At 44.2% G+C, this 20,502-nt stretch overlaps 1 protein-coding gene across 7 annotated transcripts in view; it reads right to left on the bottom strand.

The window, feature by feature from the left end:
• BIRC6 (baculoviral IAP repeat containing 6) overlaps window positions 1–20,287 on the bottom strand; it is a 338,837-nt gene extending 318,550 nt beyond the window's left edge. For 4 of the 7 annotated variants that reach the window (XM_056567396.1, XM_056567399.1, XM_056567401.1 and 1 more), the window contains exon 1: window positions 19,737–20,283. In XM_056567396.1, coding sequence (XP_056423371.1) covers window positions 19,737–20,151 — 415 coding nt within the window. In that variant the 5' untranslated portion in view covers window positions 20,152–20,283. Of the gene's footprint in view, window positions 1–19,736 lie in introns of all 7 variants that reach the window. The other 3 variants (XM_056567403.1, XM_056567397.1, XM_056567400.1) reach the window with 3 other exon arrangements.
• Window positions 20,288–20,502: the final 215 nt, after the last annotated feature.

The following is a 20,502-nucleotide window of genomic DNA, read 5'->3' as shown; positions in this document are numbered from 1 at the left end:
CAGCGATGGATGGCGACATCCAGGGCAGCGGTGACAGGTGAGTATAACCTCCAATACCAGTGGTCTTCAACCTGCGGACCTCCAGATGTTGCAAAACTACAACTCCCAGCATGCCCGGACAGCCAACGGCTGTCCGGGCATGCTGGGAGTTGTAGTTTTGCAACATTTGGAGGTCCGCAGGTTGGAGACCACTGTCCTATACTTTACATTGCACGGATCCATCAACATACGATGGTTCATTTGGAACGGATTACCATCGTATGTTGATGGACCACAGTATACCGTATATACTCGAGTATAAGCCGACCCGAGTATAAGCCGAGACCCCTAATTTCAACCCAAAATCCCAGGAAAAGTTATTGACTCGAGTATAAGCCTAGGGTGGGAAATACCTCATCCCCCCCTGTCATCATCCAGACCCGTCATTAACATCCTCATCATCCCACACATCCCCCCTTCATCATCCCCTTATCATCCCACACATCCCCCCTTCATCATCCCCTTGTCATCATCCCACACATCCCCTTATCCCACACATCCCCCCTTCATCATCCCCTTGTCATCATCCCACACATCCCCCCTTCATCATCCCCTTGTCATCATCCCACACATCCCCTTATCATCCCACACATCCCCCCTTCATCATCCCCTTGTCATCCCACACATCCCCTTATCATCCCACACATCCCCTTATCATCCCACACATCCCCCCTTCATCATCCCCTTGTAATCATCCCACACCCCCCCCCCCCCTTCATCATCCCCACCCCCCTTCATCATCCTCTTCTCATCATTCGCCCTCAGTGGTCTTCAACCTGCGGACCTCCAGAGGTTTCAAAACTACAACTCCCAGCAAGCCCGGGCAGCCATCGGCTGTCCGGGCTTGCTGGGAGTTGTAGTTTTGAAACCTGCGGAGGTCCGCAGGTTGAAGACCACTGCGGCCTTCAACATGCGGACCTCCAGAGGTTTCGAAACTACAACTCCCAGCAAGCCCGGGCAGCCATCGGCTGTCCGGGCTTGCTGGGAGTTGTAGTTTTGAAACCTCCGGAGGTCCGCAGGTTGAAGACCACTGCAGCCTTCAACATGCGGACCTCCAGAGGTTTCAAAACTACAACTCCCAGCAAGCCCGGGCAGCCATCGGCTGTCCGGGCTTGCTGGGAGTTGTAGTTTTGAAACCTCCGGAGGTCCGCAGGTTGAAGACCACTGCGGCCTTCAACATCATCCAGCCCCCTCTCACCCCCTTTAGTTCTGAGTACTCACCTCCGCTCGGCGCTGGTCCGGTCCTGCAGGGCTGTCCGGTAAGGAGGTGGTCCGGTGAGGAGGTGGTCCGGGCTGCTATCTTCACCGGGGGCGCCTCTTCTCCGCGCTTCCGGCCCGGAATAGAGCCGTTGCCTAGACAACGACGCATCTGCGTCATTGTCAAGGCAACGTGACTATTCTGAGGCCGGGCCCGAAGCGCTTAGAAGAGGCCTCCCCGGTGAAGATAGCAGCCCGGACCACCTCCTCACCGGACCACCTCCTTACCGGACAGCCCTGCAGGACCGGACCAGCGCCGAGCGGAGGTGAGTACTCAGAACTAAAGGGGGTGAGAGGGGGCTGGATGATGTTGAAGGCCGCAGTGGTCTTCAACCTGCGGACCTCCGGAGGTTTCAAAACTACAACTCCCAGCAAGCCCGGACAGCCGATGGCTGCCCTGGCTTGCTGGGAGTTGTAGTTTTGAAACCTCTGGAAGTCCGCAGGTTGAAGACCACTGCGGGTGGGGGAGTTCACTCGAGTATAAGCCGAGGGGGTGTTTTCAGCACGAAAAATCGTGCTGAAAAACTCGGCTTATACTCGAGTATATACGGTAATTATTTTTACACCACCAGCCCTAGAGGATATAGTTAATGAGTATAGAGCACCTCACATCAGGAGACCCTTTGTACCAGAATATATATATATATGGGTTTATTCACACATCTGTGCATAACACTGTGCTCCTCCTTCTCTATATTGCTATAAATAAAGAAAATTATATAATATATATATATACACACACACACACACACACACACACACACACACACACGTTCATACATACGCGCGCGCGTTTGGCCAAACCAAGCCTAAAAAGAGGAATTAGTGCCCCAATATGGTGATCGTAGAGCGTCCAACTACACGGGAATGAATGGAGAACGCCACGCGTGCAAGGGACAGCACTCCAGGCTGTTTTCATATCATGTTTAAGACAATTACTTCAAAACAGGATATTTGGGCAATAGAAATGTATGGGGCACATAAGTCAGTTAGGCCAGAAGAAGCCAAATGGAGTACCCAAACCTAACCCCAAAATTTCCAAACACCAGTGCTGCTTAAAACTGAGGATCTATAACCAATTACACTTTAAGAGTTTTTCAGTAAAGCTTAAACATTTGTATAAAAAAAAAAAAAAACAGAAAAAACTAATTGGGAATAAAAGTCACATCTCTGAGCAGGTTTAATATGTTTACTTGGCACTTTCTGCCACAACCTGTAGGTCAAATTCATTTTACGCAATCAGCACAATAAGAAAATAATGCAGCACTGTAGAAAATCCAACGCCACTTGTATTACAAAATGAAGAAATCAAAGGTCATCTTGAGAAAATATACAGGAGTAGGAATAAATACAAAAATGGAGCTACATATGCCATAAACTGAACTGACCCCAACTGAAGCAAACAGATTGACTGGTGGCAGTATGGACAGTTTAATGGGTTGTATCAACCTTTTTCTTGCCTCCATGCCATGTGGCATCCTCTGCTGCTTTCCTGATGTGCGCTTGTTTATTAACATAAGGAACTTCCTGATGACGTCATATCTGGGTCACAGTCAGCTTTGCAGGCCTCCAGCTCCACACCCTCCTCTTGCTTAGTCTACTCTACCGGTAGGCAGGGAAATGCATACACTTGTAGTAGCAGAGTATGGTATGCTTGTACACTGCTCAAAAAAGAGAACACTAAGATAACATCCTAGATCTGAATGAATGAACTAACCATATTAAATACTTTTGTCTTTACATAATTGAATGTGCTGACAACAAAATCACACAAATATTATCAATGGAAATCCAATTTATCAACCCATGGAGGTCTGGATATGGAGTCACACAAAATCAGAGTGGAAAACCACACTACAGGCTGATCCAACTTTATGTAATGTTCTTAAAACAAGTCAAAATGAGGGTCAGTAGTGTGTGTGGCCTCCACGTGCCCGTATGACCTCCCTACAACACCTGGACATGCTCCTAATGAGGTGGCGGATGGTCTCCTGAGGGATGTCCTCCCAGACCTGGACTAAAGCATCTGCCAACTCCTGGACAGTCTGTGGTGAAATGTGGCATTGGTGGATGGAGCGAGACATGATGTCCCAAATGTGCTCAATCGGATTCAGGTCTGGGGAACGGGCGGGCCAGTCCATAGCATCAATGCCTTCCTCTAGCAGGAACTGCTGACACACACTCCAGCCACATGAGGTCTAGCATTGTCTTGCATTAGGAGGAACCCAGGGCCAACCGCACCAGCATATGGTCTCACAAGGGGTCTGAGGATCTCATCTTGGTACCTAATGGCAGTCAGGCTAACTCTGGCAAGCACATGGCGGGCTGTGCAGCCCCCCCCCCCCCCCCCCCAAAGAAATGCCACCCCACACCATTACTGACCCACCGCCAAACTGGTCATGCTGGAGGATGTTGCAGGCAGCAGAACGTTCCACGGCATCTCCAGACTCTGTCACGTCTGTCACATGTGCTCAGTGTGAACCTGCTTTAATCTGTGAAGAGCACAGGCCGCTAGTGGCAATTTTGCCAATTTTGGTGTTCTCTGGCAAATGCCAAACATCCTGCACAATGTTGGGCTGTAAGCACAACCCACACTTGTAGACATTCGGCCCTCTTACCACCCTCATGGAGTCTGTTTCTGACCGTTTGAGTGGACACATGCACATTTATGGCCTGCTAGAGGTCATTTTGCAGGGCTCTGGCAGTGCTCCTCCTGCTCCTCCATGCACAAAGGTGGAGGTAGCGGTCCTGCTGCTGGGTTGCTGCCCTCCTACACCTCCTCAACATCTCCTGATGTATTGGCCTGTCTCCTGGTAGCGCCTCCATGCTCTGGACACTACGCTGACAGACACAGCAAACCTTCTTGCCACAGCTCGCATTGATGTGCCATCCTGGATGAGCTGCACTACCTGAGCCACTTGTGTGGGTTGTAGACTCTGCCTCATGCTACCACTAGAGTGAAAGTACCGCCAGCATTCAAAAGTGACAAAACATCAGCCAGGAAGCATAGGAACTGAGAAGTGGTCTGTTTTTCAATTTTTCTAGTTTTTTTTTTTACAAAAAAATGCTGCATAAATCAACAAAGATTTACTACTAATACAAAGTACAAAATTTCACGACAAAACTATCTCAGAATTAGAAGCATGTCAGAGGTATCACCACTTAGATACACATACCACATTTAAAAAATTGGGCATGATCATTAACCCCTACAGGACCCATGACGTAACGTTACGTCCCGACACCCTGGGTCTTAAGGACCCAGGACGTACAGTTACGTCATGGGCAGTTCCGGTACCCGCCGTGCTCCGGGCGGGGATCGGACCGGGATGCCTGCTGAAATCATTCAGCAGGCATCCCGTGCAAACGCCCAGGGGGGTCATCAGACCACCCCATGTCGGCGATAGCGGCAAATCGCAAGTGAATTCACACTTGCTATTTGCGCGATTCCGGGTCATTACGGGTCTATAGTGACCCGGAATGTAAGGGGGATCGCAGTTCTCTAAGACACCTACAATCCCCTGAAGGGATAGGAGTGAGGTGGCAGGGGTGCCACCCCTCCTATCCCTGCTATTGGTGGTCTAGACGTGACCACCAATAGCAGATCGGGGGCGGGGGGTTAACTTTAATTTTCCCCGTCCTGCCCACCCACAATAGGTGGGGCAGGACTGGGAAACGACAGAGACCGGCGCCAAAGATCCACTTACCCGTCCGGGCGGGAGACTGAGGCTGCGGGCGACGGAGATCGGCGGGTGGCGACGTCGTGCGGCTGGATCGTACAGAAGCCGGTGAGTTGCCTAGCAACATCTGGAGGGTACTGTTTGAGACCACTATATAGTGGACTCTAACTGTAGCCCTGCAGATGTTGCAAAACTACAACTCCCAGCATGCCCAGACAGCTGTTTGGGCATGCTGGAATATGTAGTTTTGCAACAGATCTCCAGATCTTGCAAAACTACAACTCCTAGCATGCCCAAACAGCCGTTTGCTGTCTGGGCATGCTGGGATTTGTAGTTTTGCAACAGCTGGAGGACCACAGTTTGGAGATCACTTTGCAGTGTTCTCTAAAACTGTAGCCCTCCAGATGTTGCAAAACTGCAAATCCCAGCATGCCCAAAAAGCTGTCTCGGCATGCTGGGAGTAGTAATTGTGTACCTCCAGCTATTGCATAACTTTATCTCCCAGCATGCCCTTCGGCGATCAGTACATGCTGGGAGTTGGAGTTTTGTAACAGCTGGAGGCACACTGGTTGGAAAATACTGAGTTAGGTAACTGAAGGTTTTCCAACCAGTGTGCCTCCAGCTGTTGCAAAAGTACAACTCCCAGCATGCACGGTCTGTCAGTACATGCTGTGAGCTGTAGTTTTGAAGCAGCTGGAGGTTTGCCCCCCCCCCCCCCATGTGAACGTACAGGGTACATTCACACGGGCAGGTTTACAGTTTGTTTCCTGCTTCAGGTTTGGGCTACGGCAAATTTTTCGCTGCAGCACAAACTCCTAGCGGGAAACGCATCATAACATGCCAGTGCGAATGTACCCTAAAAACACTACACAAACACTACATATACACCCCACCCCCCAATAAAAATGAAAAACGTATTGTATGGCAGTGTTTCCAAAACGGAGCCTCCAGCTGTTGCAAACCGCAACTCCCAGCATTTCCGGACAGCCACTCACTGTCCAGGCATGCTGGGAATTTAGCAACAGCTCGAGGCACCCTGTTTCGGTATCACTGGTGTAGAACACCCCTATGTCCACCCCTATGCGATCCCTAATTTAGTCCTCAAATGCGCATGGCGTTCTCTCACTTCGGAGCCCTGTCTTATTTCAAGGAAACAGTTTAGGGCCACATATGGGGTATCTCCGTACTCGGGAGAAATTGCACTACAAATTTTGGGGGGCTTTTTCTCCTTTTACTCCTTATGAAAAGGAAAAGTTGGGGGCTACACCAGCTTGTTAGTGTAAAAAAAAATTACACTAACATGCTGGTGTTTCCCCATACTTTTTATATTCACGAGCATTAAAAGGAAAAAATGCCCCCCAAAATTTGTAACGCGATTTCTCCTGAGTACGGAAATACCCCATAAGTGACCGTAAAATGCTCTGTGGGTGCACAAGAAGGCTCAGGAGTGAGAGTGCACCATGTACATTTGAGGCCTAAATTGGGGATTTGCACAGGGGTGAATGATTTTACAGCGGTTCTGACAAAAACGCAAAAAAAGAAATACCCACATGTGACCACATTTTGGAAACTACACCCCTCACATAACGTAACAAGGGGTATAGTGAGCCTTAACACCCCATAGGTGTTAAATTTTTCCCTCCAACTTTGAAGAATTTTCATTATTTAAAAAAATTTCACTAAAATGCTGGCGTTACCCTAAATTTTTCATTTTTACAATGGAAAATAGGAAAAAAAAGCCCCCCAAAATTTGTAACCCCATTTCATCTGAGTAAGAACATACCCCATATGTGGATGTAAAGTGCTCTGCAGGCGAACTACAATGCTCAGAAGAGAAGGAGCACCATTGGGCTTTTGAAGAGAAAATTTGTTCGGAACTGAAGGCCACGCGTGTTTACAAATAAGGGGTATAGTGAGCATTTACGCCCCACAGGTGTCTGACAGATTTTTGGAACAGTGGTCTGTGAAAATTAAAAATGTAATTTTTCATTTGCACATCCCACTGTTCCAAAGATCTGTCAAATGCCAGTGGGGTGTAAATGCTCACTGTACCCCTTATTAAATTCTGTGAGGGGTGTAGTTTCCAAAATAGGGTCACATGTGGAGGGGGGGGGTCCACTGTTCTGGTACCACAGGGGGCTTTGTAAACGCACATAGCCCCTGACTTCCATTCCAAACAATTTTTTTGCTGTCTTGGCACCATAGGGGCTTCCTAAATGCGACATGCCCCCCAAAAACCATTTCAGCAAAATTTGCTTTTCAAAAGCCAAATGTGACTCCTTCTCTTCTGAGCATTGTAGTTCGCCCGCAAAGCATTTTACGTCCTAACATGGGGTATTTCCATACTCAGAAGATATGTGGTTACAAATTTTGGGGGGCATTTTATCCTATTATCCCTTGTAAAAATGTTACATTTGAGGGAAAACTAGCATTTTAGTGAAAAAAAAAAAATCATTTACACATCCAACTTTAACGAAAAGTCATCAAACACCTGTGGGGTGTTAAGGCTCAATGGACCCATTGTTACGTGCCTTGAGGGGTGTAGTTTACAAAATAGTATGCCATGTGTTTTTTTTTTTTTTGCTGTTCTGGCACCATAGGGGCTTCCTAAATGTGACATGCCCCCCAAAAACCATTTCAGAAAAACTCACTCTCCAAAATCGCTCCTTCCCTTCTGAGCCCTCTACGGGGCCCGCCGAACACTTGACATACACATGAGGTATTTTCTTACTCGAGAGAAATTGGGTTACACATTTTAGGAAGATTTCTCGCCTTTTACCCCTTGTAAAAATTCAAAAACTGGGTCTACAAGAACATGCCAGTGTAAAAAATGAAGATTTTGAATTTTCTCCTTCACTTTGCTGCTATTCCTGTGAAACACCTAAAGGGTTAAACCTTTTGAATGTCATTTTGAATACTTTGAGGGGTGCAGTTTTTATAACGGGGGTCATTTGTGGGGTATTTCTAATATGAAGGCCCTTCAAATCCACTTCAAAAGAGAACTGGTCCCCAACAAATTTCGATTTTGAAAATTTTGTGAAAAATTGGAAAATTGCTGCTATACTTTGAAGCCTTCTGATGTCTTCCAAAAGTAAAAATATGTCAACTTTATGATGGAAACATAAAGTAGACATATTGTATATGTGAATCAATATATCATTTATTTGGAATAGTCATTTTCCTTATAAGAAGAGAGCTTCAAAGTAAAAAAGAAAATGCTAAATTTTCAATTTTTTCATAAAATTTTTGAATTTTTTCATAAAATTTTTGAATTTTTCCATAAAATTTTTGAATTTTTCCATAAAATTTTTGCATTTTTCACCAAGAAATGATGCAAGTATAGACAAAATTTTACCACTATCATAAAGTAGAATATGTCACGAAAAAACAATCTCTGAATCAGAATGAAAGGTAAAAGCATCCCAGAGTTATTAATGCTTAACCCCTTAAGGACCAAGGACGTACCGGTACGTCCTTGGTCCTGCTCTTCTGATATAACGCGGGGTTACACAGTAACCCCGCGTCATATCACGACGGGCCCGGCGTCATAGTGAAACCGGGACCCGCCTCTAATAGCGCGCAGCGCCAATCGCCATCGCCGATCAGAGCTGAGCCGCGCGGCTAAAAGTGAAAGTTCCCGACTAGCTCAGTCGAGCTGTTCGGGATAGCCGCGGCTAATCGCGGCATCCCGAACAGCTGACAGGACAGCGGGAGGGCCCCTTCCTGCCTCCTCGCTGTCCGATCGCCGAATGACTGCTCAGTGCCTGAGATCCAGGCATGAGCAGTCATGCGGCAGAATCGTTGATCACTGGTTTCTTATGAGAAACCAGTGATCAACATAGAAGATCAGTGTGTGCAGTGTTATAGGTCCCTATGGGACCTATAACACTGCAAAAAAAAAGTGATTAAAGATCATTTAACTCCTCCCCTATTAAAAGTTTGAATCATCCCCCTTTTCCAATAAAAAAAAAAAAAGTGTAAATAAAAATAAAAATATGTGGTATCACCGCGTGCGGAAATGTCCGAATTATGAAAATATATCATTAATTAAACTGCTCGGTCAATGGCGTGCGCGCAAAAAAATTCCAAAGTCCAAAATAGTGCATTTTTGGTCACTTTTTATATCATTTAAAAATGAATAAAAAGTGATCAATAAGTCCTATCAATGCAAAAATGGTACCGTTAAAAACTTCAGATCACGGCGCAAAAAATTAGCCCTCATACCGCCCCATACACGGAAAAATAAAAAAGTTATAGGGGTCAGAAGATGACAATTTTAAACGTATTAATTTTCCTGCATGTAGTTATGATTTTTTCCAGAAGTCCGACAAAATCAAACCTATATAAGTAGGGTATCATTTTAATCGTATGGACCTACAGAATAATGATAAGGTGTCATTTTTACCGAAAAATGTGCTACGTAGAAACGGAAGCCCCCAAAAGTTACAAAACAGCGTTTTTTTTCAATTTTGTCGCACAATGATTTTTTTTCCCGCTTCACCATAGATTTTTGGGCAAAATGACTGACGTCATTACAAAGTAGAATTGGTGGCGCAAAAAATAAGCCATCATATGGATTTTTAGGTGTAAATTTGAAAGAGTTATGATTTTTTAAAGGCAAGGAGCAAAAAGGGAAAATGCAAAAACGGAAAAACCTCCGGTCCTTAAGGGGTTAAAGTGAAAGTGGTCAGATGTGCAAAAAATGGCCTACAGTGAAAATTGGCTGGGTCCTTAAGGGGTTAAAGGGGTATTCCATGAAAAAGGGGTATTACAGAAAGTTAAACAGATTTGTAAATTACTTCTATAAAAAAAAAAAAAATATTAATCCTTCCAGTACTTATTAGCTGCTGAAAACTACAAAGGAAATTATTTTCTTTTTGGAACACAGTGCTCTCTGCTGACATCTCTGTCCAGAGCAGCATATGTTTGCTATGGGGATTTTCTCTTAAAATGGACAGAGATGTCAGCAGAGAGCAATGCACTCGTGATTCAGCAGAGAGCTCTGTGTTCCAAAAAGAAAATAATTTCCTTTGTAGCATTCAGCAGCTAATAAGTACTGGAAGGATTAAGATTTTTTAATAGTAATTTACATATCTGATTAACTTTCTGCCACCAGTTGATTTAAAAAAAATAAATTTAAAAAAAATGAGTTTTCCACCTGAGTACCCCTTTAACTTTCCGGAGCGAGTTGATATCAAATAAAAATCTCTTTCCTGAAATACCCCTTTAAGGTAAAAACAGGCAGCGTCCTTAAGGGGTTAAGATCGGACAGCTGAGCCTGTGATTAGTTGCTATGGGCAAATGAGGGTTCTGGTTTCAGGCAGAAACCTGGGCCTATGTAACAGTATCTGTTTTAATTAGTAAAAATAAATAAATAAACCACTTTAATAGCTTTATTTTGCAATATGTATCATGTACACATAAAGGTCTATGTATAGATAGTGCATGTATTTATATAGTCTATTGGAACCCTGTACGATACACAGCCTGCTCATCTAATGTTGTCCAGTTCTGTTCCTGTCCTTAACTGCACTTCATGGGGATACTCCCCCCTACTACACCATTACTACAATTACCTACAGCAAACAGATGTCACACACTCACTGACCTCTTCATTCCTTACATACAACTAGATATAACGTTCTCCATGTGTTACTGACAAGTTAATGGTAGTAGGCCACCTTCTTACCATTTTTTTTCATTACTAACATTTTTGAAGCAGATTTTATTGCTTTATTTAGCCATTTTTTCCCCTATTTATTGCATTTGTTACATGCATTTTTCAGATGTTTTTCAAGTACCACATAGCCTATAGGAAGGAAAACAATACAAAAAAAACCATTCCCAGGGATGTGGGAATTTAATAAAAAACTACTTGTCCACGGGACTAAAACGGAGCAAAATCTACTTGTCCCTCATGACGATCCACTTGTTCAAGCCAATTTTCGCTTTTACACTAGTTTTTTCCTCCTCGCCCTATAATAGCCATAAATTACTATAATGATGCATTAAAAAAAAAAATATATATATATTTTATATATATATATATATATATATATATATATATATATAATCCGTGAATTTAAAATTAAAATAGTAAAAGATAAATTGTGCAAATATGGTGGTTTTCTTTTATACACCATTTACCTTGTGGTTGAGCGAACATGTTGTTTTGATTCTTTAGGTCGCCTGATTACAGCAATACCAGACTTGTATAGTTTCCGTCATGTTTTACTAATTTAAAAAAATGTGAAATTTTTTTGTATTTTTTTTATTGCCATTTTTTGACCCCTGTAGCTTATTTTTATTTTTTTTAAACTTTTTTTCACATACCAGGCTGTATGAGGGCTCTTTTTTTTCGCCATAATCAGTTTTTTGTATTGGTACCATTTTGGTATTGATCTGACTTTTTTTTTTTATCTCTAACTTTTTTTCTGGGATATTATAAAAATTGCAATTCTGTGGTTTGGTATTTTTTTTTACATTTACGTCATTTACTGTAAGGGATACAGAATATATTTTAATAGTTCGTACAATTACGCACGCAGCAATACTAAATATGTTTATTATGTTTACATGTTTTTATATAGGAAAAGGGGGTGATCTGAACTTCTAACATGGAAGGGGTTAATATGCGTCTTTTAAACTTTTATTAAAACTTTTTTTTTTTGTTTACACTTTATTAGACTTTTAGGAGGAATCATTAGATATATTAGAGATTCCTCATACAGATCAATAGAGTTCTATTGAACTCCATTGATCTGTGTGCTCTGTGTTCCATTCATAGAGCCTGGCTGGAATAGGCTCTATCAATAACAGAGCCACTGGACAGCAGGGAAGCAGAGGTAAGCGATCCACACCACTAGCCCACCATTCACATGTCCCTTTAGATGCCGCTGTCAGCTTTTATAGCGGCGATCTAAAGGGTTAATAGGCAGCCGCAGCGATCGCCGCATGCTGTCTATTAGCTGCTGAGTATGGAGCGGACACGAGTCGGGAGCCCGCTCCATATAGACTGCTGACCGCCACCGCACTTGTCAGGTCCGGCCCTGCTAAGGGCTAGAAAAATTCACCTGGCCGGCGCCCAGAAGTGCATGTCCCGGCATCGGACGAAAGGAATTCCACATCCCTGATTCCCAAAAAATTTTACATTAAAAATGCACAAATTTGCAAATGATTAACCCAAATATATATATTATACTAAAACAATGCAATTTATGTTCTAAAAGGTGCAACAACCTACAACATCTTCCACAGAAATCGTGAATATGGCATCCGCAAAAACCATTGAACATGCTCAATGTTTTTGCAAATTCCGCAAGGAAATGCATTGTAGTCTATAAGGTAGTGATGTAACTCCCCTAGCTTGCCCGTTTGCAGACCTCGGCAGCACAGAATCTCGGCAGGATTATACCAGCACCCCAACTTGTTTTTACAGTCCTTTGGGGTATATCTGGTGGACCTGAGGAAGGCACAGTATGGTGCCGCAACAAGTTGTCAAAATTGTACAAAATAAAACTACATGTTGTCCTGTGCTTGACTGTGGTCGTAATTGCCTTTACACTAAGCAGCGCCTCCTAGACCACTTTTTGCTTGGTGTCTTCCATCACTATTTTATATCCGCTCTGTCTGGGAGTAGGATAGGGTCGGAGTGCAGCAGCTCTATCATCCCATCTGGTACCTATATTTGAGTTGAACCTGACACTTTTTCCAATTCTTTACATTCAGTCTATCACTTTGGTGCGGTGGAGGGTTTACACAGCAATTAATATACTACACAAGAGAGCGCACCCTGTTTGGTTTTTTCTCTCTCGTTTTTGAGAAGGGGCATTTCCAAGAAGCCCTAGCGCTGGCTAGACATTCCACCATGCGAACATAGCCTTATATACTGCTCAAAAAAATTAAGGGAACACTAAGATAACATATCCTAGATCTGAATTAATGAACTAATCGTATGAAATACTTTCGTCTTTACATAGTTGAATGTGCTGACAAAATCACACAAAAATTATCAATGGAAATCAAATTTATTAACCCATGGAGGTCTGGATATGGAGTCACACTCAAAATCACAGTGGAAAACCACACTACAGGCTGATCCAACTTTGATGTAATGTCCTTAAAACAAGTCAAAATGAGGCTCAGTAGTGTGTGTGGCCTCCAAGTGCCCGTATGACCTCCCTACAACACCTGGGCATGCTCCTGATGAGCTGGGCATGCTCCTGGACAGTCTGTGGTGGCGTTGGTGGATGGAGCGAGACATGATGTCCCAGATGTGCTCAATCGGATTCAGGTCTGGGGAACGGGTGGGCCAGTCCATCGCATCAATGCCTTCCTCTTACAGGAACTGCTGACACACTCCAGCCACATGAGGTCTAGCATTGTCTTGCATTAGGAGGAACCCAGGGCCAACCGCACCAGCATATGGTCTCACAAGGGGTCTGAGGATCTCATCTCAGTACCTACTGGCAGTCAGGCTACCTCTGGCAAGCACATGGAGGGCTGTGCTGCCCCCTTAAGAAATGTCACCCCACACCATTACTGACCCACCGCCAAACTGGTCATGCTGGAGGATGTTGCAGGCAGCAGAATGTTCTCCAAAGCGTCTCCAGACTCTGTGACATCTGTCACATGTGCTCAGTGTGAACCTGCTTTCATCTGTGAAGAGCACAGGGCGCCAGTGGCGAATTTGCCAATCTTGGTGTTATCTGGCAAATGCCAAAGGTCCTGCACGGTGTTGGTCTGTAAGCACAACTCCCACCTGTGGACATCGGGCCCTCATACCACCCTCACAGAGTCTGTTTCTGACCATTTGATTGGACACATACATGCACATTTTTGGACTGCTGGAGGTCATTTGCAGTGCTCTAGCAGTGCTCCTCCTTGCACAAAGGCAGAGGTAGCGGTCCTGCTGCTGGGTTGTTGCCCTCCTACGGCCTTCTCCACGTCTCCTGAGGTACTGGCCTGTCTCCTGGTAGCGCCTCCATGCTCTGGACACTACGCTGACAGACACAGCAAACCTTCTTGCCACAGCTCGCATTGATGTGCCATCCTGGATGAGCTGCACTACCTGAGCCACTTGTGTGGGATGTAGACTCCGTCTCATGCTACCACTAGAGTGAAAACACCGCCAGCATTCAAAAGTGACCAAAATATCAGCCAGGGAGCATAGGAACTGAGAAGGTCTGTGGTCACCACCTGCAGAACCACTCCTTTATTGGGGGTGTCTTGCTAATTGCCTATAATTTCCACCTGTTGTCTGTTCCATTTGCACAACAGCATGTGAAATTGATTGTCAATCAGTGTTGCTTCCTGAGTGGACAGTGTGATTTCACAGAAGTGTGATTGACTTGGAGTTACATTGTGTTGTTTAAGTGTTCCCTTTATTTTTTTGAGCAGTGTATATATTTATAAAAGTAACAGTTATCTGTGTTCTGCAGTAGGGGGCAAGAAGCTGAACTACAAAGAGGTCAATGACTGTAATTAGCCCGCACCATACGTTTTTTTTTAAACGGCAGCCTCTATACTTCACACAAAATAGCGACAGGGATCCTCTCCTATCCACTTATATATTATGACAGAAAACCACTCCTAGCTGCTTATTTAGGCTAAAAGGAATCTACTTCTACCCGCTTATATACACAGACAGGAATCCACTCCTACCTGCTTATATACACTCACCGGAATCCACTCCTACTTGTGTACATACACTAACAGCGATCCACTCCTACCTGCTTATATACACTGATAGGAATCCACTCCTACCTGCTTATACTGTATACACTGACAGGGATCCACTCCTACCTGCTTAAATACACTGACCTACCTGCTGATACACGCTGACAGGGATCCACTCCTACCTGCTTATATACACTCACCGGAATCCACTCCTACCTGCATATATATGCTGAGAGGAATCTACTCCTACATGCTTAAATTCACTGACCTACCTGCATATACATGATGACAGGAATCCACTCCTACCTGTTTGTATACACTGACCAAAATGCACTTCTACCTGTTTATATACGCTGGCAGGGATCTACTCCTACCTGCTGATACATGCTGACAGGAATCCACTCCTACCTGCTTAAGTACACTGACCTAACTGCATTTACATGGTGATAGGAATCCATTCCTACCCGTTAATTTATGATGACAGGGATCCACTCCTACCTGCTTATGAATGCTGAGAGTTATCAACTCCTAAAAGCTTCAGAAATCCATTTCTATCTGCTTATACACACCAACAGGAATCCACTACTACCGACATATACATGCTGACAGGGATCCACTTCTACCCAATTATAAATACCAGGGGTGTGGAAATAAAAATACTTGTCCAAGGGACTAAAACAGAACACAATCTACGGTACTTGTCCCCCGTGAAAATCCATTTGTCCTGGTAGACAAAATAATTTTAACCAAAATAGCCTGTAAATATGATCTTTATTAGTTTCTGCACTTTAGTTTTTTCCTCCTCGTCCTATAATAGCCATAATTCTTATTTTCCATCTACAGGACCATATGAGGCTTGTTTTTTGCAGGATGAATTATACTTTGTAATAACACCTTTCATTTTTCCATAACTTATGCTCTGATACAAAAAAAAAAATTATATTTGTGATGTGAGATTGAAAAAAAAAATATTTTTTTTTTTCACCAATCACCTTGTGGTCAAACTTACAAGTTATTTTGATACTTTAGGTCGGCCTGATTACACCAATACCAAATTTGTTTAGTTTCCTTCATGTTTTACTAATAAAACATTTTTTTTTTTTTTCATTCCTGAAATATATATACCAAGCTGTATGATGGTTCATTTTTTGGGCCATAATCTGCTGTTTGTATAGGTACCATTTTGGTATTGATCTGACTAACACTTTTTTACTTTTTTTTTTCTGGGATATGATGTTACAAACATAAAAAACATCATTCTATGATTTTGTATATTTTTTTAACGTTAACGCCATTGACCATTTTTTTTTTACATGGAAACTAGGAAAAGGGGGGGTGATATGAACTTTTAATATGAAAGGGGTTAATGGGTGTTTAAAACTTTTTTTTTTTTTTTTTTTTTTTTTTATACACTATTAGGAGGAATCATTAGATTCCTCATACAGATCAATGCAGCTCTATTGAACTCCATTGATCTGTGTTCATTTGGTTGAGCCTGGCCGGCTGAACCAAATACAGATCCAAGGGGACAGCCAAGGATAAAGAGGTGAGCCCTCCGGCTACCTCCACAGTGGATTGCACCCCCCCCCTCCCCCTGTGCGATTGCACCCCCCCCCCCTCCCCCTGTGCGATTGCACTGCGGGAGGTGGGTGACCACCCCACTAGACCACCAGGGATAGTTATAAGATCTCTTTATACACCGCTATCAACTTTGACAGCAGCGTTCTAAAAGGTTAATAGCCAGCCACGGCGTTCACTGTGTGCAGGGCTATTAGCGGCAGCCCCTGGCTACATACATCAGCCAGGGGCCGCCGGGTATGGAGCCAGGAGCCCGCTCCATACACCCACAGCACCGGTGTGAGGTGCAGACTTGCGTCCCATGCAAGTCTGCATCTGCACCTCACACAGGCATTATAAATATAAAGGGGGGAATACGGTCCGGCCCTGCTTGCCAGATACAGGGCTAAATGTATGAAAAATTCACCAGACCGGCACCTGGAACTACCTGTCCCAGGCATCGGGCAATAGGATTTCTACATCACTGTATACACTGACAGAAAGCCACTCCTACCTGATTATGCATGCTTACAAGAATCAACTCCTAACAACTGATAGGAAGCCACTCCTACCTGCTTATATACACTGACAGGGATCCACTCCTACCTGCTTATATACACTGACAGGGATCCACTCCTACCTGATTATGCATGCTGACAGGAATCAACTCCTAACAACTGATAGGAAGCCACTCCTACCTGCTTATATACACTGACAGGGATCCACTCCTACCTGCTTATATACACTGACAGGGATCCACTCCTACCTGCTTATATACACTGACAGGGATCCACTCCTACCTGCTTATATACACTGACACGGATCCACTCCTACCTTCTTATATACACTGAGAGGAATCCACTCCTACCTGGTGATAAACGCTTACATGAATCAACTCCTACCCACCTATACATGCAGACAGGGATCCACTCCTTCCTGCTTATATACACTGATTAGAATGCACTTCTACCTGCATATACATGCTGACAGGAAACCATTCCTACCTTCATATACATTCAAATAGAAATCCACTTCTACCTACTTATATACAGCCTGACAAGTATCTATTCCTACCTACTAATGTTGACAGGAATCCACTCTTACTGTTAATTATGCATGCTGACAGGAATCACCTCCTGCCCACTTATATATGCTGACAGAAATCTACCTATACCTGCTTACATACACTGACAGGGATTCACTCCTACCTGTTGATACACGCTGAATGGAATCCACTCCTACCAGCTTATGTATGCAGACAGGAATCCACTCTTACACCCACATACAGAAACATTGAATGTGTTGGCAGATAAGAACCATTGGGCAGACTAGATGGGCCAAATGGTTCTTATCTGTCAACACACTATGGGGAAGATTTATCAAAACCTGTCCAGAGGAAAAGTTGCTGAGTTGCCCATAGCAACCAATCAGATCTCTTCTTTCATTTTTGAAAAGGCTTCTGCAAAATGAAAGAAGCGATCTGATTGGTTTCTATGGGCAACTGGACAGCTTTTCCTCTGGACAGGTTTTGATAAATCTCCCCCTATGTTCCTATGTACACACGCTGACAGAGATTCACTACCTGCTTATACACACTGACAAGGATCCACTCCTACTTGATTATATGTGCTGACAGGAATCCACTCCAAAATGCTTAAAAATACACCGACAGGAATCCACTCCTACCTGTTTATACATGCTGACAGAGATCCACTCCTACCTAGGAATCGACTAAATGCTTATATACACTGACAGAGATCCACCTCTACCTACTTATACATGAGGACAGGGATCAACTAGTACCAGCTTATATATGTTGAGAGGAATCCACTTCTACCTGCTAATATACACTAACAGGGATCCACTCCTACCCATGTATACATGTTGACAGGAATCCATTTTAACCCGCTTACACAAGCAGACAAGAATCCACTCCTATGCACTATACAGTGGTCCCTCAATTTACAACCATTGTATGTTGAAACCATTGCATGTTGAGACCAGAACTCTATGGAAACCTGGTAATTGGTTCTAAAGCCCCAAAATGTCATCCAAAAATAGGAAAAAGTGAGGATTAAAGAAAAATAAGTAGATAACCAATATAGATAAAGAAAATCCTTACATATAAAAGAAAGAAAGCGCTGCTGGGAGCTGTAAATCACTGTCTATGTCAGTGTTTTCCATGTAGGGAGCCTCCAGCTGTTGCTAAACTACAACTCCCAGCTGGGGGCACCCTGCTTGGGAAACACTGGTCTATGTAGAGGACAGGAGGGTCCTGTACAGTACATGCAATGTCCTAAAAAAAAGTAACATGGAGTCTCCCTCAACTGGTGTCCAAAGGAGCAGCTAACCCTGGCACAGGTAAAGAGTATGAAACATGTAATACCTCCCTGTACTGTAGGGGGAGCTACCAAACATCAGTCAGTGCATGCACTTCAGTAATACAGGGGTTTGCTCATACAGAATTGCCCATTTTGATTGGTCAGTTCTCTCGGCCATTGAGAAGTTTCACAGATCTGGATTGTCTTTGTCCAGATTGTCATTGTATGTTGTCTTGTTTCAACTTACAATGGTCCAGAAAAGACCATTGTATGTTGAAACTATTGTATGTTGAGGACATTGTAAGTTGAGGGATCACTGTATACTATATACACTGACAGCGATCCACTTACACATGCCGACAGGGATCTACTCAGTCCATTTATACACAGTAATAATAGGCTAGACCAGTGGTCTTCAACCTGCAGACCTCCGGATGTTGCAAAACTACAACTCCCAGCATGCCCGGACAGCCAACGGCTGTCCGGGCATGCTGGGAGTTGTAGTTTTGCAACATCCGGAGGTCCGCAGGTTGAAGACCACTGGTCTAGCCTATTATCACTGCTAGGCATCCATGGTCATCCATTATGATAATCAGAATGTAGATCCTCTCATAGCTATCTAGTGATGTACACAGCAATACACATTAACCACTAACAGTAATCCACAGTGCCCTGTAATCGCAGACAGGGATCCGCCCCTTATCATCCATAATTGTTTACATAGGATCCATGTTATCGCCAACAGGGATCTTTGTCTATAGCTGCCCTCATGTGTGCCAGTAATGTCACAGCACAACCTGGTGATTTATGGGGTGTGTATAATATATATATATATACACACACACACACACACACACACACACACACACATCATCCAGCTCTACCAATATATATATATATATATATATATATATATATATAAAAAATACAACTCTACCAGTGTGTATATGTGTGTGTGTGTGTATATGTATATATATATATATATATATATATATATATATATAATCCAACCCTACCAGTATGTGTAAGTGAAGCATCCTCCTATCTCTGATGAATGTCATGGATCTGTTCTAACCCATCAGCACTGACAGTCATCCTGCCCCTGATAAACAGTGATCACTACAAGAGGTCAGGACGGTGCCACCTGCTCTCAGCAGAGGGGTCCCCGGGGCCACTCTCCACCCCCGACATATGCCGCACTCACCGTGCACGGCGGACGCCTGGAGGATCGCCCCTGACGTGCCGTCGATGACTTTGATGCTGCCCCGCGTAGTGACGGCCAGGATGGCGTTGAGCGCCGGATGATAGGACAGACTGCTGACTCCGTGCTCGTCACACTGCAGACATCCATCTCTAAGCACCAACCACTCCGCGGATCCCGCCGCAGCCCCCGCCGCCATCTTCGGCAGCCGGGCCCCCTCCGGGCGGGACACCGGGGCGGGGAGGCCGGGGGAAGAGCGAGGAACAGAGGATGACGAACTGGAACTCCGAGGGCAGGAGGAAGAGGAACCCGACACGGGAGGTGGGTGAGAAGGAGGGAGAGGAAGAGGGCCGCCGGCCGCTGCGTCAGGTGACAGGAGAGCAGCAGCCGCAGCAGCTCCGCTACCGCTATACACCATCCGGGGCAGTAGCCAGGAAGCCGCACGAACAGGAGGAGGGGACACCGGAAATGACGACACCTGCGCTCGTCTGACGGCCGTGCGTGTGCGTACAGCGAGCCGCAGAAGCAGAGCGTTTCCTCTTTTTTTTTTTTCTTTGCTCGCCATAAAACTTTATTTAAATGAAAATTGAACAATGACTCAGACAATATGTTGGATGCCCTCAGCTGCTCTGCTCTAGTGTAAAGGAGCAATAACGTATGATATGGTATAGGTCCACGTGTGTGTATATGGTTAATATGGTAAATGTTTTAATATTTGTAAAAGATTTGGCTGACAAAAAAAAAAGTATGTTTTACCCCTTAAGGACCA

The sequence above is a fragment of the Hyla sarda genome, chromosome 3 (assembly GCF_029499605.1).
Source record: "Hyla sarda isolate aHylSar1 chromosome 3, aHylSar1.hap1, whole genome shotgun sequence".
Taxonomy (NCBI): Eukaryota; Metazoa; Chordata; class Amphibia; order Anura; family Hylidae; genus Hyla; species Hyla sarda.
This window is presented reverse-complemented; position numbering and strand designations above follow the sequence as displayed.